The sequence below is a fragment of the Schistocerca americana genome, chromosome 1, assembly GCF_021461395.2.
Source record: "Schistocerca americana isolate TAMUIC-IGC-003095 chromosome 1, iqSchAmer2.1, whole genome shotgun sequence".
Lineage (NCBI taxonomy): Eukaryota > Metazoa > Arthropoda > Insecta > Orthoptera > Acrididae > Schistocerca > Schistocerca americana.
Genome location: NC_060119.1, coordinates 836,192,884 through 836,216,353, shown reverse-complemented (window position 1 = coordinate 836,216,353; position 23,470 = coordinate 836,192,884). Strand labels below are relative to the sequence as shown.

Here is a 23,470-nt window from a genome sequence, read left to right as displayed (position 1 = left end):
GAAATAGTGAAAACACCAAAGAAAAAGGCATGAGAAGAGTTTACAAAACAACTTGAAGATGATGTGAAGAGCAATAAGAAAATGTTCTATAAAATTATGAAAAATAAAAGGAAGGCTTCTGAAGTACCAGTAAAAATGGAAACAGAGGATAGTACTGGGACTGAAGATCCATGGAATATAAAAGATCTCTGGAGAGAACATTTTAAGAAACTATTAAACCCTTAGGAGCAGGTACACGAGGAAACAACAAATACTGGAGAAATTGAGAGAAGATGGCAAGCAGAATTAGGACAAATTACATGGAAGGAAATGGAAATAGCTGTGAAGAAGATAAATGGGGGGGGGGGGGGGGGGGGGGGGAAGGTCCCAGAACCTGATGAAGTATCAGTGGACATGATAAGAGCAGCAGGTCCAGTGGGAACGCAGTGGCTGTATAGAGCACTGTCGAGTGTGCAGAGAAATAGTACAATACCTGACGACTGGAGAAGATGAGAAATTGTTCCTGTCTTCGAAAAAGGCAATAAAAGACTTTGTAAAAACTACAGAGGAATAATCCTTGAGAGTCATACAGCTAAGATTTTTTAAAGATTTTAACTAAATCGAAGAAGTGAAGATAGAAAAGGAGCTGAGTGAAATAAAGCACGGGTTTAGGAAAGGAAGAAGCATGATCGACCTGATATTTTCTATCCATCAACTGATGGAAAAAGTTGGGAGTGTAACAAAAGGGTGATAATGGTTTTTATAGACACAGAACACACACACACACACACACACACACACACACACACACACACACACACACACACACACACACGGCCACATTTAATTTTGATAGATACTAACTTATTTCTTAGAGGTGTACAAAATAGTTCAAACTATACAAAACATACAATTACAACTAACCTCTGGAAACTTTCCTTGGTGGTGGTGTTATTGCAACTGGTTTTGATGGTGATAAACGTTTGACAGAATCTTCAGAAACCAAACGCTCAACTGTGACTTCTCCAGGAGATGAAGCACAGTCTACCTTGATCATTGGTAGCGTTGACTGCAATTTTGGCATCTTCTTTGGTGGCGAAGATGATGCACTCGGTAACCTTATGGTGTCATCACGTGTTTCACGCTTGGATGGAGCAGACACTGTTATGAGTCCTGTGGTAGAACATTTTACAGGGGCTTTTGATACTTGGGGACTCATGCGAGGACTGTCCACTACAGTGGTTGGTGATGCCTGCACTACACCACTAGTCACAGCTAAATCAAGAGGGGCAGTATTCCTTAGGAGAAGTGTCTGCGGGCCAGGTATTCCAGGCACATGAGGAATAACTTTACCACCATACTGTATTGTCACCACCCCTGTAGTTCCACTGGTTCCACTTGCAACAGATGGTGGAGGGAGTGTCAGAGGGTTGTAGGCAGTGATGTGTGTTAAGGGATTAAGGAATGCAGGGAAAGCCACAGGAAATGGCAGTGGACGACCTGGCGGAGGAATACCAGGTACTGCCAAATCAGGTGTGGCAATGTTAGGGGTTACAAGACGTGCTGCTGGAAACATAGCAGGTGCAGAAGCAGCAGCAGGAACAGTGGATGGGGTGTTTTGAGTTGGCTTTGGGCTTACTACACCACCACCCGAAGTCCTCGGCGTACGTGCACCGTTAGCAGAGCTGCCTCCTGCAGGTGTAGGAGTCATTGTTGCTGCAGCGACGCCAGCTACTCCCGAACTGATAGTTGTCGTAGGTAGCTGAACAAGTGTGCCTCCCGAGTGAAGCCCAGAGCGTGCTATCGTAACGACTATGTGTGGAGACTGTGGCTGCCCGCCTTCAATTACATTAGCTGTTGTAGAGCAGGGACCTACCACAAGCCCTCCTCCCATGTGCCCAACTGTGAGCCCTGGACTGTGCCCACTGCCACGTGTTGATGGCTCTATACGCAATGTCTTCATTTCACCAGCTGCATCCAAGATTTGCACCTCGCCCCCAAACATCTGAAGGGAGTTGGGCCGAGGTGGTGCTGGCGGTGGGCACTTTGATAATTCCTCAATGGAACGCAATGAAGGTAAGGGTGACGTACAGCAAGATGAAGATGCAGAGGATGAACGTTCCGAGTCAAGGCGACGTCTTTTGTCTTCAGGCCTGTAGCTGTCAATAAGAGGTGTAGAACCCAGTAGAGGTCCCGGTGATGGAAAAGGTGGAGCCACACGATCACCACTGGCCACTGCAGCACGTACATCCACCTGAAGAAGATATTTTCTGATACAATATCTTATTTAACTTCTTGTACTTCTATTTCTTATCTATCATACGATATGAAGCAAAGTGTTGAAATTACACTAACCGAATTTTCAACTGTTCTCAATGTTTTGTGGGGTAGCATTCACAGGTAAGTTTTTATACAAGTTACAGAACAGTAAACACAATCATGTGATGACCATTTTTGTAATTAATTCTTTTACAGCTTGAGGGTACAGTTAAGACATATGGCACCACAGAGCCAAAACACCCAACGTACATCGGCAACAACAACAGAGTATAAAAGCTCAAATAGAAATTGTGCTATGTTGTCTGTGTAATGCCGACTTTGCATTGAATACATGACAGAATTCTGAAATAAATTTTCTTAATCTATAACTAAAAATTTACACTAAGGCAACAGAAGCAAGGAAAGAAATGGAGTAAGACAAATAGGAACAAGAAATTAAAACTATGTTGCAAACAAAGGAGAAATGCGAGACAAAAACAAGAAATATTTTAACATTTTTGATATGTCAAAATTGTATATTGAGGTCCAAAATTTGAACCACAAACTTCAACCACTTTCACAGATAAATGACTACCAGTTAGGGACATTTGTGAATACATCACAGACCAACTCAAAATTACTGTTGTACTTTGTTCCCCCGATACCTCCACATCAATGTCAAAGAACAATTTCATCTCCATAGCATTAGCAATGATGCAGTAACTGTCTTATTGTTCAAATTATGTTTCATGAAGGAATCGCAGGATGATTCAAAATGTGTGTAGAAATACTGAAGTAAAATACTTTGTGTGACAGACATAAAATAAGAGATTAACTAGTATCACTAAAAGAACTTGTAAAGATAGAAAGTCCTCAGCACATTCACAGTCCAGTAAGAATAGAGAAAATCACATTATTGTCAATAACAAAAATCACATTCTTGTCAGTGACAGTGAACAGACAAATATGACAAAATCCTTACATATGGAACCAAAGGTTCCCTCATTTTCTTAAGAAAGACACTTCAGACATTAAGGTCACAGTCAACAGTGGTTTTCAGAGTTAGTTACTGAGAGAGAGAGAGAGAGAGAGAGAGAGAGAGAGAGAGACAGACAGACAGACAGACAGACAGAGAGAGAGAGAGAGAGAGAGAGAGAGAGACAGAGACAGACAGACAGACAGACAGAGAGAGAGAGAGAGAGAGAGAGAGAGAGGGAGAGAGACAGACAGACAGACAGAGGGGGGGGGGGGGGGGGGGTTGGACAGGATGCAACAATTTAAGAGCTGTCGATGAAGGTTACCTTCAGTGCTGTTCTTTGATGTCTGGTCTCTTCAAGAGAGCTGTACGAGCTTGCTGATGATATTCTGGGCCTCCTAGAGCAGTAGTAATGTTGGTGAGTCTCTAGGTTCTCTGCACTGCGAAATGGGATCTTGCACACATTACACACAAACTGGAAGCTTGCAGTCGTCACAGATGAAGTAGGAAGATCATCAGCTGGTTGGGATGTGGGCTCCAACGTAGCACCCACCTCTGCAGCAGCCGCTGCTGCCGCTGCTGCCTCAGCAGCACGCCGTTTCAGTAACAGTCTTTTGATTATGGAGTTCTCAGCAGTGTGTTCTTTGCTGGTGGCAGAGGCTAGATCATTGAGGAGGGCAAGTGCCGCACTGCTGTCAGGGCCAGGATCAATTGGTGGCCCACATCCATGGTTGTGATCACGGAGTACCTGGCTAACAGCATGTTGCTGTACCAATGGCGGGATCTGACCCACTGTCTTGAGACGCTGTGGTGCTTCAACACCCGGTGCTGGTTCTTGCGCCAACACTGGGACAGGCCGTGATGACAAATTGAGTGGCTGTTGCACCAGCGTTGTATTTACTGGCTCTGGTGTCGAACAGGCGCTACTGCCCTCAGATGGACGTGGTGATGGAGTTGCCTCTGTCCTGGAATGTACAAGATAATTCCCAATCTGGGTAGAACTGTACTAAAGCATTTACAATATCAGTTCAGTTAACTGCTGTTACTATTGTAACGAGACGGAACTGATAAAAATTTGAAAATATTGAATCTACATAACGTTGAATGCTGACTAGGAAATTTCAAAACTGCTGTAAGGGAAAGCTATGTAACTGAAAAGCATTGTACGGTGACCTAAGGTACTATATATGCATTCTCCACATACTTTTTTCCCCCAATGTTCAATAGATGTCGAACTCTAGAACCTATTGTATACCACACAAGTATTATGACTGCATACCTCAAGCAAAAGACAAAATGGGTCTCCAAATAAAATGCAAGTGTCACAGATAATTATGAAGTCCCTCCATGACATCTGTTTTAAGGTAGGAAAAAACTGAAGAGTTGGGACTTTCTATTTTCTGTTAGGAATACATTACGACAGCTGCCGTTCAAAGTCTGGAGGGAGTAATCTAAATATGTCTTATGTAGATCAGTATAAAAGATATAGACTTCTCAAAACCACCAGAACAAAAAAGCATTTTTTTTTCACATGCTACAACTCAAAATTAAATCAAAATACAATACCTAACAATACAGCCTAGAATTTCATGCCACATAACAGTGAGAAATACACAGAATACAAATAACATCTTAATTGATCCACAAAATAAAAACACAATTCTAATTTGCAAACTTTTAGGATATTTCTTACATAAGTTCAATACAACACAGATAATTTTACCACAATCCTCCTCAGCTTACATTAACCATTTCCACCTGGAACTCACTGCTATATTAGATGATATTTAAAAATGCAAGAATGAATGCAGCAGTACTTTTCCTATCCAAGGAGCTTCACCTATTTTTGTTGTCAAATATTTGCCTTTCAGTGGGCTTAAATGTGTAAAATACAGTTGATGGAAGTGACAATACTTATCATACAAAATGTTGACAGCATTTCACTTGAGTAATATAGTTTTACTCTTCTACAGAAGGAACTCATTTAAAGTCTAGAGACTTCTGACAGTCAGGAGTATGAACAGAAAGAATATGGTAATACACAGTTACAACAGATATTCAGGTTATTCGTGGTGGTGGTGGTGGTGTGATTCCGGTGATTAAAATAACAGTGAGAAAAGGAACAACAACAATGAAACCAGAACAAAAGATGGTAGCCCACATCTCTCCCCTAAGCTTGAATATATGGAGATTGACAAAATCTTCACTTTGTAAAGGCGCACATTATAGCATCCAGTGATCAAGGAGACAAAATCACTCTTTCTACTTTGCTAATAGCACTTATGTCTAAGAAATAGGGAATGTCTAGAAAGTAAACTGTTTTCAAAGCAAGCTCCTTCTTCAACTTAGCCAACAGCCCTGCCATGGTGGATCCCCCTGTTCTTGTGAGATCACCAAAGTTGAGCACCACTGAGCATGGCTAACACTTGGATGGGTGCCCATCCAGGTCTCCCATGTTCTGTTGGCAAGTGGGGGGTGCACCAAACCTGGCTAATTGAGGATCTACTTGACTGAGAAGTAGTGGTTCCATGTAAAAAAAAAAAAAAAAAACTGACAACAGCTTTAAGAGTAGTGTACTGACCCCCCACCCCACACCTCAAAATCAACAAACGAAGATGTCTGTGGGCTGAAGAAGACACAGTGGTCCATCTGAGCCAGTGGGCCATGCAAGCCCAGTTTGGGTGGAGTTTAATTTGTTTTTCCCTCTTCAACAACAACAATTTGTACAAGAAAGTATCAATTTCATAAGGTTATCCACAAGTGCATCCTGTTCTCCTTTTATTATGCTCGCAGTGTCTTCATGGAAAATACCAAGCAAACCACTACTCAGTCCTGTCCAAGTACTGACATGTGTACCTTGTAGGTATGAAAATATCTGACTGTTTGATCTTCTGCAATAAAGAACTTGCAACAGTGGCTACAGAGTGTTGAAAGCCTATGCTAGTCACCTTTCACTAAATAACAATTATTTCTGTACCTGCTAGGGCGTAATAGCGCTGCTGCAAGCCTTGAAGAGTGGTCTGGCTGCTGCTGCATCTGTTGGCGGTGTAGGTGCATTTTCTTGGGCCAGCTGCAGGAGACAACTTGCTGGTTGTGTGTGATGATATTGGTGATATGACGTGTTATCACCTCAGGGCTAGGGCTGCCAGCTGCACCATGGCAAACAAGCGGGGGAGGAGGAAGTGGGTTCTGCACATCAGCACTGCTTGTCGCCAGCTGCTGCTCCTGCTGCTGTTGCTCCTGTTGCAGGGACTGTGATGATAATGGTGATGATGAAGCTTCATTAATAGTGGCAGGGAGCGATGCTTCATCTTGTTGCTGAAAAATATACCATTTTGCTCAATAACAGCAACACACACACACACACACACACACACACACACACACACACACACACAAAAAAAAAAAAAAACAATCCCCTGCTTTGGCTTTGAAGTTTTTCTCAGGTATTTGTAGTTGATACTGATTATTTCTACTTTGTATATACTTAGAAATTTTAGTGATAAACTCCTCATTTAGAGTCTTCCTGCCCTACAAGTTTGACCACTTTCTAAAACCCTGTACTGTACAGTAAGTATATATTTTGTATCCTGTTTGGCATAGGCAGAATACTGTTTATTTATTACCACTTGCACCAGCATTGATGCAGAGACCAGTGGAATGGCAGAGTTCAAAAAGTGAATGGCTAACCAGAAGCAAAGTCCAGAGTGTACTGACAATTTTTGCACTAGTGCATAAACACCCAGCAACTGATTCGAATCAACAAAACAAACAAAAGCGCGGCCTGTCCCTCTATTATTAATGACTGTGTTGAAGGGTTCTGAGTACAGCAAGCAATGTCTAACAAGTGTGGGACCATCATATCTAAGGATGCTGATGCATCAGTTGATGAGTCCACATGACATGCCCATGGTGGCACAATAACAAGCTGCAACTGCGGTATAAAGTCTGGGCCTTTCTTACCTTTCATTCATATTGAAATCTGTGCTGGGTGAGGAATCCAAATCACTGTCAGGCACTAAACGGTTCATCCCTTTAATCACCATAAAAGGCCAGAAATGGCCTGACCTGTGCAGACTTTGTTGATGGAGGAGGGGACAGTGGGGGTGCATGAGAGGAGGCCTGCAAGATGTGCTGGAATACAGGCCACACGCTCACATGTCTTTTCCTTGTCATTATTGCTCGAGTCTGATGTCAGCAATGTCTGTGGACTTCATGTATTCTGGAGCGCTGCTTGGACCTGCCTGCAGAAGGATAATGAGTGCTGCAGCTTTTCAGTCTCCACCGATTGGTTGTTTGGGGAGGGGGGGGGGGGGGGGGGGGGGGGGACTGACACTGGTGGGAGTGTTTGCAGGCAGTCTCTTGGGCAGGCTTGTTGCTAAAGGCGAGGGTACTATCTCATTGCAGACAGAGCTGATTATGCCTTGGGTTGACCCAAGGTCCTGGTCGGAACTGCGAAACCATACGTGGGAGCCCGTATGGTAATAAAGCTATGAGGGTGGGTGGCAGTCCCATTGAGTTGAGTGCAGGGGTGAAGGAGGGTGCAGGGCTTGCACCCCAGTAGAATTTTGGCTGAACTATGTGCTTTAACAGAATGGACCAGTATGTTGCGAGCAAGTGTGGACTTCCCAGGAGTCATCTGTCATCATTATCTCAAGCATCTACATTCTGAAGGTTCTGACCACCCATCTGACTTCCAGATTGGTGCCTGGCACATACTGCTTCTGGACCATACAGCAAGCTGGAGACTGTGTCTGCATTTAACTGCTGTGTGATGTCCAAATAATGGAGCTTATATATTTAGTTACTAAGGAACAATACCCACTAGTGCAGCTTTGCACCATCTTGTCAGGATATTTTGAGTGGGGACCAAACAGCAAAATAAAGGGCTTGTGATTGGTGATCAGTTGAAACCTGGTACCACAGAGACACACAAACTTCTTGATGCCACATACGACAGCCAGTGCCATTTCTCTATTTGTGAGTAATTTCAATGTGCCGCATTTAATGTTTTCAGATGCAAATGCAATTGGCTGTTCTAGCAAATTGGCAGATTTGCAGGACAGAACTGCAGCAAGTCACAATCCAACATATCGATTGCAATTGTTTAGCATTAGCCCGGGGTTGTATGGTGCTGGACAACAGACTAACCTAAGGCACTTTGTAAGTTGCAAGAAAGCTCTCTGACTAACCTCTGACCACACGAATCTAACTCCTTTTCTTACATAATCGATTGAGCAGGTATGACATCTATGCCACATCGGGAAGGAATTTTGCATAATTACTAACTTTTTTCAGAAGTTAGTGTAGTTCTTTGAGGTTGTCATGTGCTAGTGAGGTACTGATTGTGTCCACATGATCCTCTGTGGGCATGAGCCCTTCTTTCATTAATGTATGTGCTAGGAACTTTATATTTGATTCAAAGAAACTACATTTTTCGAGGTGACAATGAAAACCTTGGGTTTGAAGTATCTCTGAAACCCTGTGCAAGTGCTTGTCACCCCAAATAGCTGTCTAATAGTGTAGTAACCACAAAAAAGTGTTGTCTCATTATTTACTGGTAATTGAAGATAGGCTTCACAGTTAGATCTGTCCTGGAAAAATATGGCCCCCAGCCAATTTCGTCGAAAGTTCTCTGATCTGGGAATGGGATATTGATCTGTGTTAGCTTGAGTATTAATGGTAGCCTTAAGTCATCCATTTGGCTTCGTAACTACTACCATGGGCATTATCCACTGGATAGACAATACTGGAGATATTATTCCCATACTTTGCAGTCTCTCCAGTTCTGCTTGCACTTGATCACACATGGTGGAAGGCACTGAGTGTACTCTACTAAACTGCTAACTGCTTTAAGGATACATGGTGTTGGAACTACATTGCACAACCTAATGTAGGTTCAAATGCTTACTTATACTGGTACATAATGTATCAAGTTTTTTGAATGGAATCACAGCTGAAACACGATACAACTGGTGCAAAAGTGTCCAAGCCAAAAATATTAGTTGTCATTCAAAAGTATACTATCAGCTCCATTTTTATACCTATTCTGGACTATGATTTGAGCTGGCAATAGGACTGATTGTCCACTGTATGTCACCACTTTGTGCTGAAGGTACCACAGCTGTGAGGAGCAGATGTGCTGTATGCGTGCACATTAATCAGACACTCAGCCATTCCTTTGTCCAACTGGAAGTCTGTTATTGCTCCATTAATTTCCAGCTGCAGCACGAGCTTCCGAAGCCTGTCTGCTGGCACTATTGGCACTGGAAAGATTGTGTGGAGCACACTGGCACCTGTTATTATAACTCACAGGCCAAGGCAGACTTTTGCTAAAAGCCCTGGTTTGTGGCATGCAAAACAAGCGACATCACTGAACAGGCAGCGACATCACTGAACAGGCAGCGATTTCATTGATGCCTCAGGTTTCAATCTGGACTGATTTGATTGCACTAACTTCTCTGGGAGCCTTTGAAAGACATTCGAGGAAGCTTTTTATGAGCTTCCACTCACATTCGGTCACTATGATGGTAAACAAAATACTTCTGTTCCTGTGAGTTTTTACTAACAACGAGGATGATAGATCACTAATTACTGCTCTACTGAACCTCACTCCATCAGGTTACCAGACAATCAAGGGCTCAGTAAACTGGGTAGTGGTGGTGGTAGTGATGGCAATGGTGGTGTATAATTAAACATAGCCGCACTGATGCTGTTACTTCATGAGCTTTGGAAATTTTTAGCACATCACTCAGTTTTTGATCAGATGACTCTAAAGCCTTGACATTATTAACTTTATTATCAGAACCCATACATATAACAATATGACAGATTAATTATTGTGCTAGGGCTTGCAAGTCAGTGGCCCAAGCTGCACTTGTCTGCTTGTGTTGGTTGACACACTGATTAAATTTGAGCACAGTTGTGGGTTCGGTGACAGTAATAATGAGTCAGCAAACCACAAACCTAAGAAAAGCTCTAACTGCTGAAGATTCAGAGTGGGCATAGCTTTTGCAATGCTTCATACAATTCATTACTATACTACAGTAAGAGTGTATTCTGATGTTCAAGATCAGTTATTTCATGAAGAACAAAATGACCTAAACAGACCTCGAGACATTTGTTTGCATCATGAAAGTAAGTTTATGGCTGAGAGGGGAGGCGGTAATGCTGCAGATGCATGCAGCTATTGGTTTTGCAGTAGTCTTAAAAGCAATTCCTGTTGTAGCTATTTTCCTACTGCTTGTATTTCTATTACTGTGGTGGTTTTTGCAGTTGCAGTTGCTACTCTAACTGATCACTCGTACTGGCAGTGACACAGAGACCGGTGGAATAAACATGCAGTTCCTCAGGTCGATGGCAGTGGAGTTACAGAGTGAATGGTTAGCAAGAAGCTAAGTCTAGAGCATAGCAAAAGTCATCATAAGCATAAGGGAGTGATCTAAATTGAAAAACGAGCATAGGCAAGGCCATTCACTCAACTATCACTGGCTTGTATCAAAGTCTTCAGAGAATAGTGAGAATTGCTGGACAAGTGCAGGGCCAGTGTGTTTATGGACACTGTTTTATCAGTGGACAGCCCCATGTGTCTTGTCCATGGCAGAAGCTACATCCTCTGTAGGATCAAGCTGCAGCTGTGGTATATAGCCCAAGTATCTCCGACCTTTCCCTCATATTGATTCTTTGGCTGGACAAGAAGTCCGAGTCCAGTACTAAAATACACATATCAAACACACAAAAAAATATTTTTCTCCTTCAATGAACATATCGTGACTAATGAAAGTTCGTGCCTGCTAGGACTTCAACTCAGATTTCCTCCTCCTTGCGAGCAGTCGCCTCAACCATTCGGCTACCTGAGCAAGAGTCCAGGTTAGACTCAAAATCTTTTACGTTTCCTCCTATAATTTCTGAGGACTAAAACCAGAGGTTCTCCCGTACAGTAAGGTACTTGACCGTAGTTTACCTTGCCATTTGGGTACATATTAATTGCCCAAGGATTAAGGCAACTTCCTATGAAATGCAGTGAATTTGGGTTCGATTACTGGCCTGGTACAAATTTTGTCACAAAATATTCATTACATTAGAGGTTCATTGTTTCCATTGCATCTTCATTATCATAATTTCCATCACCTCACATATTTGGCTCTGTCATCAGTGCTGCTCTCTCCCCTGTTTTATTGTATGTTATGACTGCTTTCTGTTTTTCAACAACACAGTCACAGCACTTTGCTGCATCTGCTGTCTGCCAGCATCATGCTATTGCTCGGCCTCAACAAATCTGTTACCTTGTCACTTAGTATCATTATTGCCTCTCATGAAAGGATATAAATCCCGTTTCTCAGTTTCCATTTTCTTTCTTATTTCCTCAGGTGTATGTCCCACAGGTTTTTTTTTTAAATTCATTTGCTAAAACGATAACTGTGATGAAACTATCTTTTAATACATAGAAGCCTTTTCCATCAGACTTCTGATACAGATAATTCCACAAAAACACAATAAGATTCATATTCTGAATGTGATATCTAGATAATTAGTGGGACAGACATTACTACGAAAATAGCTGCTGCTGTTTTAGTTGTATTAAAAAGCTGCTATTTATCTTACACTGCACCTTAATACTAACACTCCTATGTTTCAAAGACAATAGTTACCTAAATCTCTAGGAACAGAAGTCTGTTTATAGTACACTAGCACTTGTCATGCTATTTACAACAAACATTGCTAAATAATTTTCAATGTAGAAATAATATAATTACACAAGAGAAGTTATAAATTTAACATGCTCATATTGTAAGTTCATCACAACCTAGTGGAATTCTCGAGAAACTGTGATGGTCCAGGAGGTGACGTCACAACTACCAGGTGCTTGTGCCATGTAACAAAGATATTAACTGTCAAAATTCTACATTAAACTGGGCAGACCAAAAGACTGTAGCTGGAAAATTGGTAAGTCTCACTGGGTTGAGATACAATTTTTTTCCTTGTAAGAGACTGCAGCTGAACTTCCCCCGACATGGAGAAAAAAATTAAAATATATTGTACGTAGGTTGTCAAATGCCATGTCCCCTAATAACTATATTTGCTTTAATGCTACCTAATACTTCAAACAAAAATCTTACATGGGCTAACAACAACTTGGAAAGTAATTACATCAATATTTTTTTTTCAAATAAAAGCAATCAGGTATGAGAGGTATGATGAGTAATCCAGATGCTGGGAAAAAATAAGGTGCATTCATGTAGCTTTTTACTGATATTGTTCATTTGTAAGACTTAATATTTTATTATAATTCTAGAATTTCATTTTTGGTGAAACTGCTTGATAATCAATCTCTGTTGCATTTATCAGTTTTCAGAAGTTATCATCAACATATGACAAAATTTCTAACCTTTCTGTGATTGAGTGTTTGTTAGTTTCAGTATCTAAACACTGTGTATAATACTGATAGCTGTCACAAAATGACATTTTTTCTATGTATCTCTCTACCTTGTACAGAAACAAGAATTCTGCTGTTCTGGGCTACTAGCTAATGGCATAAACCACAGTGACACATTGTACTTCTTCATGGTTTTCTAAATCCTATGAACTGCACAAAAAAGATGAATTATGAATCTCTTATTACTATAACGAAGATAACAAATAAGTGATTTTAAAACAACTCACATTTTGTACATATCAGTGGCTGTTACGTCTGTATTTAGCCACAATACAATTTTTTTTCAACTCATGATAGTTGTCATTAATTTACCTTATCAGACAGTAATGATTCAACGGTGGTGATTTATTGATAACCCGATGGTAACTTTAATATTATGGAAAACACACACACACACACACACACACACACACACACACACACACACACACACACACACAAAGATAAGTGTATTTCACTCATAGGCACCTTCTGCATATTGTGTGGTATTTATTCTATTAACGCCTTACGCACATGTTGAGAATGGCATCCCTCATTTTAAAATATGAAAGCTGTCTGACAACATTTGGGCAAATTATATCATTATTCTCAATTGCAACATTTATCACACAGTGGCACTACATTATTAGTTTCTTATACAGGTACATTTAAAAAAAAAAAATTACAAACTGACACTGTGCATTGGCTATACAACAAGGATCAGTAACCACATAGGAACAGAGTCTCACAAAGGCTACCCAGAGCTTCTAAGCGGCGTTGCAGTTTTTTAGTCACATGTTACAAATTAATGCTTATTGTCCACATGCACTGAGAGATACCAGACGTATCTCAAAGGCAACCTGCTGCTGCAACAATCCTGCCCACTAAGTCCTCCAGCGATGTAACAGGTGTTTTCCATACACAAGGACCTTCAGATACCCCCCACAGGAAAAAATCAACTGGAGAATGGTCGCCAGTCAACTGGTCCACTGCAAACAATCCAATAGCTGGGAGAATTTGCCTGCATATGTTCCCTCACTTTGCTGAAACACGTGTGGTGGGGTTCCCCATTGTGCTGAAAGTGAATGCGATTATAAACAGGCATGGGAATATCATTAATCGTGTCCGGCAGGATACATGCAACTGTCAAGTCAGTTACGGAGAATGTATGGCCCAATTAAAAAGTTTATGAGAATGCCAGCCCACACATTAAGGATGAATTTGCATTTAGAAGCATGTGTATATGTTACATATGGGTTCACATCCGCCCACATATGCAGGTTGTGAACATTCATCACACCCTGAAGAGAGATCACGTCCTCGTCAGTGAAGAGGACACTCACTGTGAAGCTTTGATCTGCAGCAGATTCCTGCAGAAACCATGGTGAAACTCCAATGCACTTGGTGTAGTCCACCAGTTGCAACATCCGGACACGTTGAAAATGAAATGGATGCAGTGCTTCGCTTCATTGTGGAAAACGCACCAGACAGTGGGTTGCGTGTACCAGCGTCATACATCTTGTGTACATGTTGATGATGTACACTGCACCCTTTCTTCCACTGCAGCTGCCTGGGCTGTCTGTTGGCTAATAGCATTTGGCTTGTGCACATGGAATGGGGCAGTTTCACACAATCAGCACTGCAGGGTGCCTAATAACGTAAGATATGGCACTTTTCTATCGGGATATTTCGAACAACACAATCGCACAGCTTCTCATCGATTGTAGTTGACTGCTCCATAAATCAAATGCACCTCACCCATTTTGTGGTACGTGTAGCTAGCCCCCCAATGCTTCCACTGCATGAATGGCGCTGTTCTCTGTGCGCTCTGCCCATTTTGTATGGCAATACTCTCTTATGACTGCAGCGCCCTCTCACGGCATTTGTGATCCCCAGTTCCTATGTGATTACTGATTCCTGTTGTATGCCTGATCTGCCATGTCAGTTTGTAGTTTTTTTTTTATCTCAAGCACTCTGTGAGCAACCATTCCAATATTGAACCAGAAAGTGTGTAAATCAATGCTTACCTGCTGGTAGAGTACCGCCTTATGGAACTTTGGCTTGTATATGTGTCGAGCAGGCTGCTGGCTATGCTGCTGCTGCAGCGGCGACTGTGACAGGGATGTTGCTGAGGTGACAACAGTACTGCCACAGCTTGTGCTGCCCACCGATGACAATGACAGAGCCGAGCTGGGTGAAGCACTCGCCTCCGATTCACCACCCTCAGCATGCACCTACACAGTGCCCACACACTGAATTCAGAAATTTGTTAGTACTCCCACGGTTTTTTTCTCAAGAAACACTAAAGGAGAATTTGTAGGTTCTGCAAAAATGTGTTGATGCTAACAATGAGCCGCAGTATCTCTTTCACGAGATGATCATCTTATGTGGGCTACCGGGAACAAAGACCTTTCAATCTAACATATACAAAATATACCAAATGATCAATATAGTACCTTACAACTTTTGTTTATTATTCCTATGTTGCTTTTAGCAACACATAATAATGTGACAGCTAGCATTTAAACAATAGGTCATGTGGTGATCCAGTCTTTCAGATGTTAATAACGGAGCCAGTGAATTCAAATCGTGGAAAACTCGAAAATCTAACTGCTTTTACCACACCATTTACCAGAGCCAGAGCCATCTGGTATTAAAGTACTAATTTCACAAAAAGATGGTATGCCGTTTCCACACCGTCAGTCATTCTTCAGGTTAGCTGTCCACAATGTACAAGTCAGCTGACACTTGTACGATACATTTCTAATGACACAATCATGAACAGGTTGTAAAAGCCTTATTTTTACTTTACTGCGTGATTTAAAATCATCACAGGGAACGTGCACTAAAGTGTCAAAACATCTGTTATAGCTGAAATATACAGCACAGAGTATAGCTGTTAAGAGTACTAGGAAGTCATTGCAAAGATGCATCAATAGTCAGAGCTTCTGAGAATATTGTTTTAAAGTCATTTACAATAACTTGAGCAACTTTTAAAATCCACCAATCTTTTTGAAGTAGTCCATTCTAGACTGAAGACATTTACATAGATTGCAAATAAACATTCAGAACTTTTTCCAGTTTCATTTCACGTATTATATGGATTTAATATGCCAGAATATCATTTTCTACAGGGGTAGCCAAGAGCACACAACCCATGAAGTGCTCGCTCTCTCTCTCTCTCTCTCTCTCTCTCTCTCTCTCTCTCTCTCTCTCTCTGTGTGTGTGTGTGTGTGTGTGTGTGTGTGTGTGTGTGTGTGTGTGTGTCATTAGGGGGAAGGGAGAATGAGTGATGGAGTAGATTGGCGACAGTGGGCAGGGGAGAGGGGTGCAAAATCAAAGTTCATGGTTGGGGTTCACAACCATGTAGAATTTCCTTAATCAGTTGTGTATCTAGCCAGGAGTATGAGGTTTTACTGCATTTTCAATGTACAAAGATTAAATTGCTGAGGAAAGAGTGTACAAAGTTTAACAAGCAAAGTAAAGCCAACTAATTCCAAAATATATCAATGTTAAAATTATGACAACATCTACAGCAATGAAGCGAGCTAAAAACTTTTGCAGTACCACTTGAAAATGGCCGAAATTGGAATATTAAAATAAATAATTTCTACAGTCAATGGCGAATGTGGTGTATTTTAAAAGTTTATATGCATCTCCCCCCCCCCCCCCCCCACCAAAAAAAAGTGGGTTTCCATCTACCTGGAACCTGGATCTTCGGAGTTACTGCATGCAACGACAATGTGTATCTTACTGAGCTTAACAGTGCGATGCAATAAGGCAATACAGGAATAACGATCGGAATCCGAGAATGCAGTTAGTACTCACATTCACTACTGATGTACTGTCAATTGTTGGGAAGTCGAATTTACTCCACAGGAAACAAATATATCAAACGAAAACAGCACAATTGGTTTCATGTCTCAGAATAATAGCCTAGTGCCGGAGATATAAGAATATCATTGAGGGTCAACAGTTTTAGCAGAAAATATGAAGCATTCAACCAAACTGTTCTGTTAGTGCAGACTGATTAACGTTCAACACTGAAGAAGCAAAAAGGTATTCATATTGTCACCTTTACTCGCCATTATGTCTGTCATGCAGCTGGGATATCTTCAAAGAGCAGGCTGCAATTATGAAATTATCTATCGATGAGAGAGAGAGAGAGAGAGAGAGTATTTTTACGCACATCAGCAAAGGCTCCGGAAAATTTTACTGCCTGAGCATCTTTTCAGGCAAGATTTTAGCATGTGGGCGAAAGTACATTGCTGTATAATGATGCTGGATAATCCATTATATAACCAAATATTAAAATTTACATTTGGAATTGGAACCGAATTACAAGCATTGACTGTACCACTACTTAATTCTATTAAGTTCATTCATAAATTAATGATATCATCATAGATATTATTTTTGAAAGTTGCATTCTGTTGTTGGTGCTTGGTTTCATTGTTGTTATTTTCTTTGTGTTTCAACAATGAACACGAAAGGACAGTACTTTTGAGAAGGAATAATATTGTGATATTGTGTATATTTGTTGCTATGTGTGATAAGTTTTGTTTTTAATACTGTTCTAATTTTTTGACAAATGATATGCCAGAAGAGGAGAAAATAATTTCAAGATAAGTGTCTAGATATATTAAGACATTTCATTTTACAGTACTTCACCTCAAGTTCCTAGATCATAGAACTATAATTTTACATGGGACATATATGATCTTATGTATTTCAATGATTTAAAATGTTAACTGTTTATATTTTTATTTCTTTTAAATTACAACACAGAGTGAACTAGTAAGTAAAAATCCCCAATGGATTTAGTATCTGAGTGACCAAATATTTTTGGAGTATGAAACAACACTTCAAAGTAATATATTTTCAGATAGAATGTCTTCTGGAAGAAAGGAGGTTTTTCTCAAGATGAGGAAATTTAAGTGTTCTTCACAGGTGACACTGATGATGAATGTAACCTCCTCCTGGAAGTAGAAGTCTAAAGTGGAATAACGTTGTTATGGAATCTGAAGAGAAACCTAATCTGGTACCCAGAAAAGAAGGAAAGCTGAATATCTGGCGCAATCTACAATTTCGAAAGTAGGAATGCAGGAAGCGAATATACAACAGTGGACGAAGAGAATGTTTTCTAGAAAGTGTAACTCCAGACTCAAAGAGCTGCGATTCTTCGGTTTCTCCCAGTGTAAAAAATGGTTCAAATGGCTCTGGGCACTATGGGACTTAACATCTATGGTCATCAGTCCCCTAGAACTTAGAACTTAAACCTATCTAAACTAAGGACATCACACACATCCATGCCCGAGGCAGGATTCGAACCTGCGACCGTAGCAGTCGCGCGGCTCCGAACTGAGCGCCTAGAACCGCTAGACCACCGCGGCCGGCTCCCAGTGTACTTCAAGACAAAATAGTTCACGGATCAACGGCTGGATGTCATTGTCAGGGCCCAATATTTCGGCAAACACTCTGCTATCACCAGGAACGCCGAAAAATTTCTTTTTTCCCCCAGTCTAACCTAGAATGAAATGGTGAGCTGCAAGAGGGCAATATCTTCACAGCCAAAAACCCTGGCTAGAGCGGCTGATGTTACTGTCTTATTTTTTACTGCATGAAGTTTGGCAGTCATCTTTAGGCATGCTGCACATAATGCAGATAACATCGCGTATTACAAGTAGAACGTCATGCGTGCTCCCTTAGCTCTGCAGTCTCTCGCAATGTTACAGAACCTACTTGGTAAAAAAAAAAATCGATTTTGCTATTACTTATAGCTTTATGTATCAGCTTTATGGTGAAGATCCCATCATTTCGGTAATGGCCTTATTACAGTGATGCCTCGCATTTAATTGACACCGCATGGAAGTCTAAAAGGTTGCAATATAAAATTGGGGTTGCTATGATTTGCGTTTGGTACATATTACATGGTAATTTGTTGCGTGTGAAATTTAGCTAACACATATAACTTTTCTCTAGACTTGGGAAGAGGTCTACCTCCTATCTCAAGAAAATGGATTTTATGTAGCGCTCGAGAAAATGGATTTTATGTAGCGCACTCAAACCTAATCGCGCACACCAGCGATAAAACCAGGATGAAATATTCGTGACGTTCATCATATCCCAAACGGTGTGAAATATCGATACAATATTTTGGCAACCGTTAGCATGCAAAAAGATGAGTATTAGGCATTATAGTTATTATACGAAACTTCATTATCCACCACGTTATTCAAGTAACTATAAATTTTTCAATGAAACACATTAATTTTTATAAGGCCCTCGATAGTTGGTGAAATGAAAATTCCTGTGGGTTTTGCAGCAACATGGCATGGCATGTTCTTTTATACTGAGAATGTGCTATTACAAGAACTGCTGACCTGTCCTTTTCCTCAGTTACTGACTAAAAACAAAAAACAAAAAAAAAAAACAGCTGTTTCAGGATCTTGGCGCAGTTGGTCAAAATTCAGTACTGATGACGATTCTCTGAGGAAGAAAATGTGTAAATAGCCAATAAATCTCTTCTTATTCCGCAATTTCAGTGGAATATTTTAACTCGGTATGTTTTTAATAATGAAGACCTAGTAGTAAAACGAAACCTTTATTTGCTACATTCAGAGATCAAAGACATATAAAAAAATTCACACCAAGCACCACATTATTTTGATCGTATTTTCACCTCAAAACATCTTTTGGTTCACCAAAGATATTGATGATTATTTTTTTCCATTGACGAGTAGTTAACACGCTTCTGCAAGTTGTCAAAGGGACCACAGCTTCAAAGCTACAAAATATATCATCTCAAGAAGAACTGTTCCAGAGCCAAAAAGGAGAATAGGTCTGTTCGTAAAAATGTGGTTAATTTCATTTATGGGCCGCAGGAAACTGCTGATCAAGATGAAAATAGATTATATCTGTCACATGTCAAAAGATATTTGAGATGAAGTAGATCATTGATGTTTAGAAAAAAATTCTGAGTTACAGAATTCTATTGAAAATGCCACAAAAACAGCGACTTATTTTGGACTGACTTGTTAACCTTCTGAATAATACCAAAATTTCTCTCGTGACATGTTACAACTTGCATCTTTTGCCAAAACACAGCAGAGCTTACGAAGATTCGCGAACATTCTAGTGTTGATGAAATTGGGACACAATCCTGAAACAGTGCAGTATTAAATTAGCAACTGAGAGGAAAACAGATTAGTAATTTACGACAGTATCCCAAACCGTTTATGAAGTATGAGGAACAATTTGAACATTTCATTCTCGCTTTACCACTGGCGCGCGTGCTCTGAATTGAATGCACTACATGAAATCTATTTTCTCGAGAGAAGAGATAAATGAAGATCTCCTCCTCCTCCTCCTCCTCCTCCTCCTGAGGAACCTCAGAAGAAAGCGGCCATTTCATTTATTCCTTTCTGTAGCGAATTATTCAGAAAGATAGGACGTATAAACAGCAAGTGGAGACTGTCTTCCGTCCGCCATGGCCTTGTGGGAACAATCCCAATACTTACCAGAAGTAATTTAGGTAAATCACAGAAAACCTAAATCAGGATGGCCGGATGAAGATTCGAGTCTCCACCCTCCTGAAAATAGATCTGTTCCTCGGAGAAACAGCTTATCAAACAACCACATTCTGCAACTGTAGAGGATTCACTAGCATTCCTTGGATATCACATGGTCTTAACGGCCACGACCATGTCGAAAAGCAGTATTAGTTACGCGTAAAATACAGTTAGAAAACCATTTAAGCCTGACTGGCAAGATGTCATCTAGGACCAAGACTCAGCTATTCTTATCTTAATGCGGTTCCTGAAACTTTTCGCTCAGGTAGCGGCATTGTATGTAAAGGCTGTTAGTGGCACCAAAGTTATGCGTCCAGACGCTCATGGGTGAGACAGCAACTGAAACAAAGTACAAAAGCAAAAGCAGAAATTCTTAACGCCGTTTTCAAATGTTCCTTTATAAAGGAATGCATCAATTTAATACTCGTACCACTGCAAAGATGAGTAAAAGAGATTACTAATGACAGTGACTTTGAGAAACAGCTGAAATCGTTAAAACTAAACAACGCTCCCGGGACAGGTGGAACCCGTATCAGATTCTATACCGAGTTTGTGACTGCGTTAACACTTCTTGGAACCATAATACACCGAAGATCTCTGGAATTGAAACTGTGCCCAGTGCTTTGAAGATAGCACAGGTCGCGCCAATCTACAAGAAGAACAAATGACCTCCTCCATGCCAACCAGCACATATTCCCATAACATCGAATCTGTGAAACCCAACTCTTACTTTTCTAACATGACATACTGAAAGCCAAGGATCAAAGACAGACAGATGCAGTTTTTCTTGGCATTCAAAGGGCATTTGACTCAGTAACACACATACGCTAATCATCGAAAGTACGCTTATATGGGGAACCAATAGAGATTTGTGACTACATTGAGAATTTCTTGGTTGGTAGAACACAATATGTTACCTTGGATGGAGAGTCACTGACAGATCTAGAGTAACTCCGGAGTGTGCCGGCCGAAGTGGCCGTGCGGTTCTAGGCGCTGCAGTCTGGAACCGCGAGACCGCTACGGTCGCAGGTTAGAATCCTGCCTCGGGCATGGATGTGTGTGATGTCCTTAGGTTAGTTAGGTTTAACTAGTTCTAAGTTCTAGGGGACTGATGACCTCAGTCCCATAGTGCTCAGAGCCATTTGGACCATTTTTTGTAAAGTCGCCAGGCAAAATAATAATAATAATTATTATTATGAGCCAGCTCAGGGCTCACGCACAGATGAATCGTCAAGCCTTTATAGATGGTGCAGCGATCGAGTCACCTGCTCAACCGCACGCGCTCTTCCTCTAAGTGAGCATAAGGCAGCTGCAATCAGGGAGACATTTATGTTTCAAACCAACATTGTACGTAAACATGGCAAATGCAGCGACGTGACAATGGCAAAAAGGGGCAATCGTGTTTGGCCGCGCCCGTGGCCATACAACGTGTGAAGATGCGGAGTCTTCCACATGTCTACAAGCAGTGGTGTAACACACGTGGCCACAGAAAACCAAGTCAGAATTACGGTCTGAAAGAGATCCTGATTGACCACTATGGGACTTAACACCTTAGGTCATCAGTCCCCTAGAACTCAGAAATACTTAAACCTAACTAACCTAAGGACATCACACACATCCATGCCCGAGGCAGGATTCGAACCTGCGACCGTAGCGGTCGCGCAGTTCCAGACTGAAGCGCCTAGAACCGTTCGGCCACAGCGGCCGGCAATGAAGGTCCATCCCAACCTGTTAGCGGGATAACATTGCGACGGGAACTGCACGAAATGAACATCGGAGTCTGTCACCTCAAGAGAAGCTATTGCTCACACAGGCACAAAAGACGAGAACAGCAAAGTTCATCGGGCTGGAAGAATATGCGAGTGGTTTACTGAACACACTCCATCACTTTCGAATCTCAACTGGCCTGAAAAATTATCTGACTTGAACCCCATAGGAAATCTGTGGAACGTGTCGGAACAGCGGGTAAAATGCCGACATTAGCAATCCCGCAGTTTTGTGGAACTGTACGACAAATCCTCAGCGAGTGGCTTAACATGGATGCGATGTTCACGTACAACGTTGTGGGCACACTTCCTAACCGGATCCAGGGTTGTCAAGTCCAGGGGCTGGATTATATTACGCTTGTAATAATTTCATATGGGTGACTGATTTTTCGTCCGGTGAGCTTATAAACACCGACATATAGGAAAGAGATTAGTGTGGCAGTCTCGTCTTCCGAAGTGCGTGCGGCAAATGCGGAAACGTGAACTATGGAGACTTTAGTACTAAATGCGTTCAACAGGACCAATGTCGTGTTATTCTTTTCGCAGCATGTCTGCCCAAAACCACCACTGTGGAATGGTGACTCGACGCGTCTACGTGTTGGTCGTATTCGACTCAAGACACCGATAGATCTCCGACTTTAGCCTCAACTGGAAGACAAGTGCGAGATATTCGATGATGATGATTGATTTGTGGGGCGCTCTGCGCGGTTATCAGCGCCCATACAAATTCCCAACCTTTGCTCAGCCCAATCTCGCCACATTCATGAATGAAACACCCAGTCATCTCAAGGCAGGTGAAAATCCCTGACCCCGCCGGGAATCGAACCCGGGACCCCATGCTCGGGAAGCGAGAACGCGACCGCGAGACCACGAACTGCGGACACTAGATATTCAGTGTACCCGCCCTGTAGTCCTGACGCCATTATCACGCCTTCTGTCCGTTCAAAAAGGCCATGTGGGATCGACGATTCATGTCGGTCGAGGATATACAGCAGGCAGCTACGGACTACTACACGCAGCAGGACACATGTTTTACCAACAGGTGGGTATCTTCAACCTAGTGGGTCGATGGGGTGATTGATTCATTCCTCACGGCGCTTTGACTGATTGGCATACAGATTCTCGACTGTTTGGCCTTCGAACGGAAACTTTTCGATCGCCCCTTCTATTATGAAGTACGGACAGTGAGAAAAGCTGCGATGATGTTCAGTCAGACCTTGATAAGATTTTTAAGTGGTGCCAAGATTGGCAAAATGCGTTAATTGTTATACAGTTAGTTGAGTGTAGCAATCTGTACGGATATGTAATGCAACCATCCCACAGTCTCAGCCGTAGGTAAATAAGGTGACTGCTGGAACACTAAGGGAATGCAAACACTACAAAGGAAGCTGCATACAAAACACTCGTGCGACCCATTCAGGAATACTGCTGAAGAGTATGGGACCCATACGAAACAGGACTGTCAGGGAATGTTGGACAATTCCGTGAAAACCTACTTAGAAAG

At 41.5% G+C, this 23,470-nt stretch overlaps 1 protein-coding gene across 1 annotated transcript in view; it reads right to left on the bottom strand.

Annotated features, from left to right (window-relative positions):
• The window catches only part of LOC124594550 (transcription factor HIVEP3), a gene marked incomplete at its 5' end in the record, with an annotated part of 83,568 nt that overhangs the window by 48,887 nt on the left and 11,211 nt on the right, over nucleotides 1–23,470 (bottom strand). The window contains 4 exons of the mRNA XM_047132925.1: nucleotides 904–2,233; nucleotides 3,540–4,179; nucleotides 6,192–6,532; nucleotides 14,657–14,863. Coding sequence (XP_046988881.1) covers nucleotides 904–2,233; nucleotides 3,540–4,179; nucleotides 6,192–6,532; nucleotides 14,657–14,863 — 2,518 coding nt within the window. The remainder of the gene's footprint in view (nucleotides 1–903; nucleotides 2,234–3,539; nucleotides 4,180–6,191; nucleotides 6,533–14,656; nucleotides 14,864–23,470) is intronic.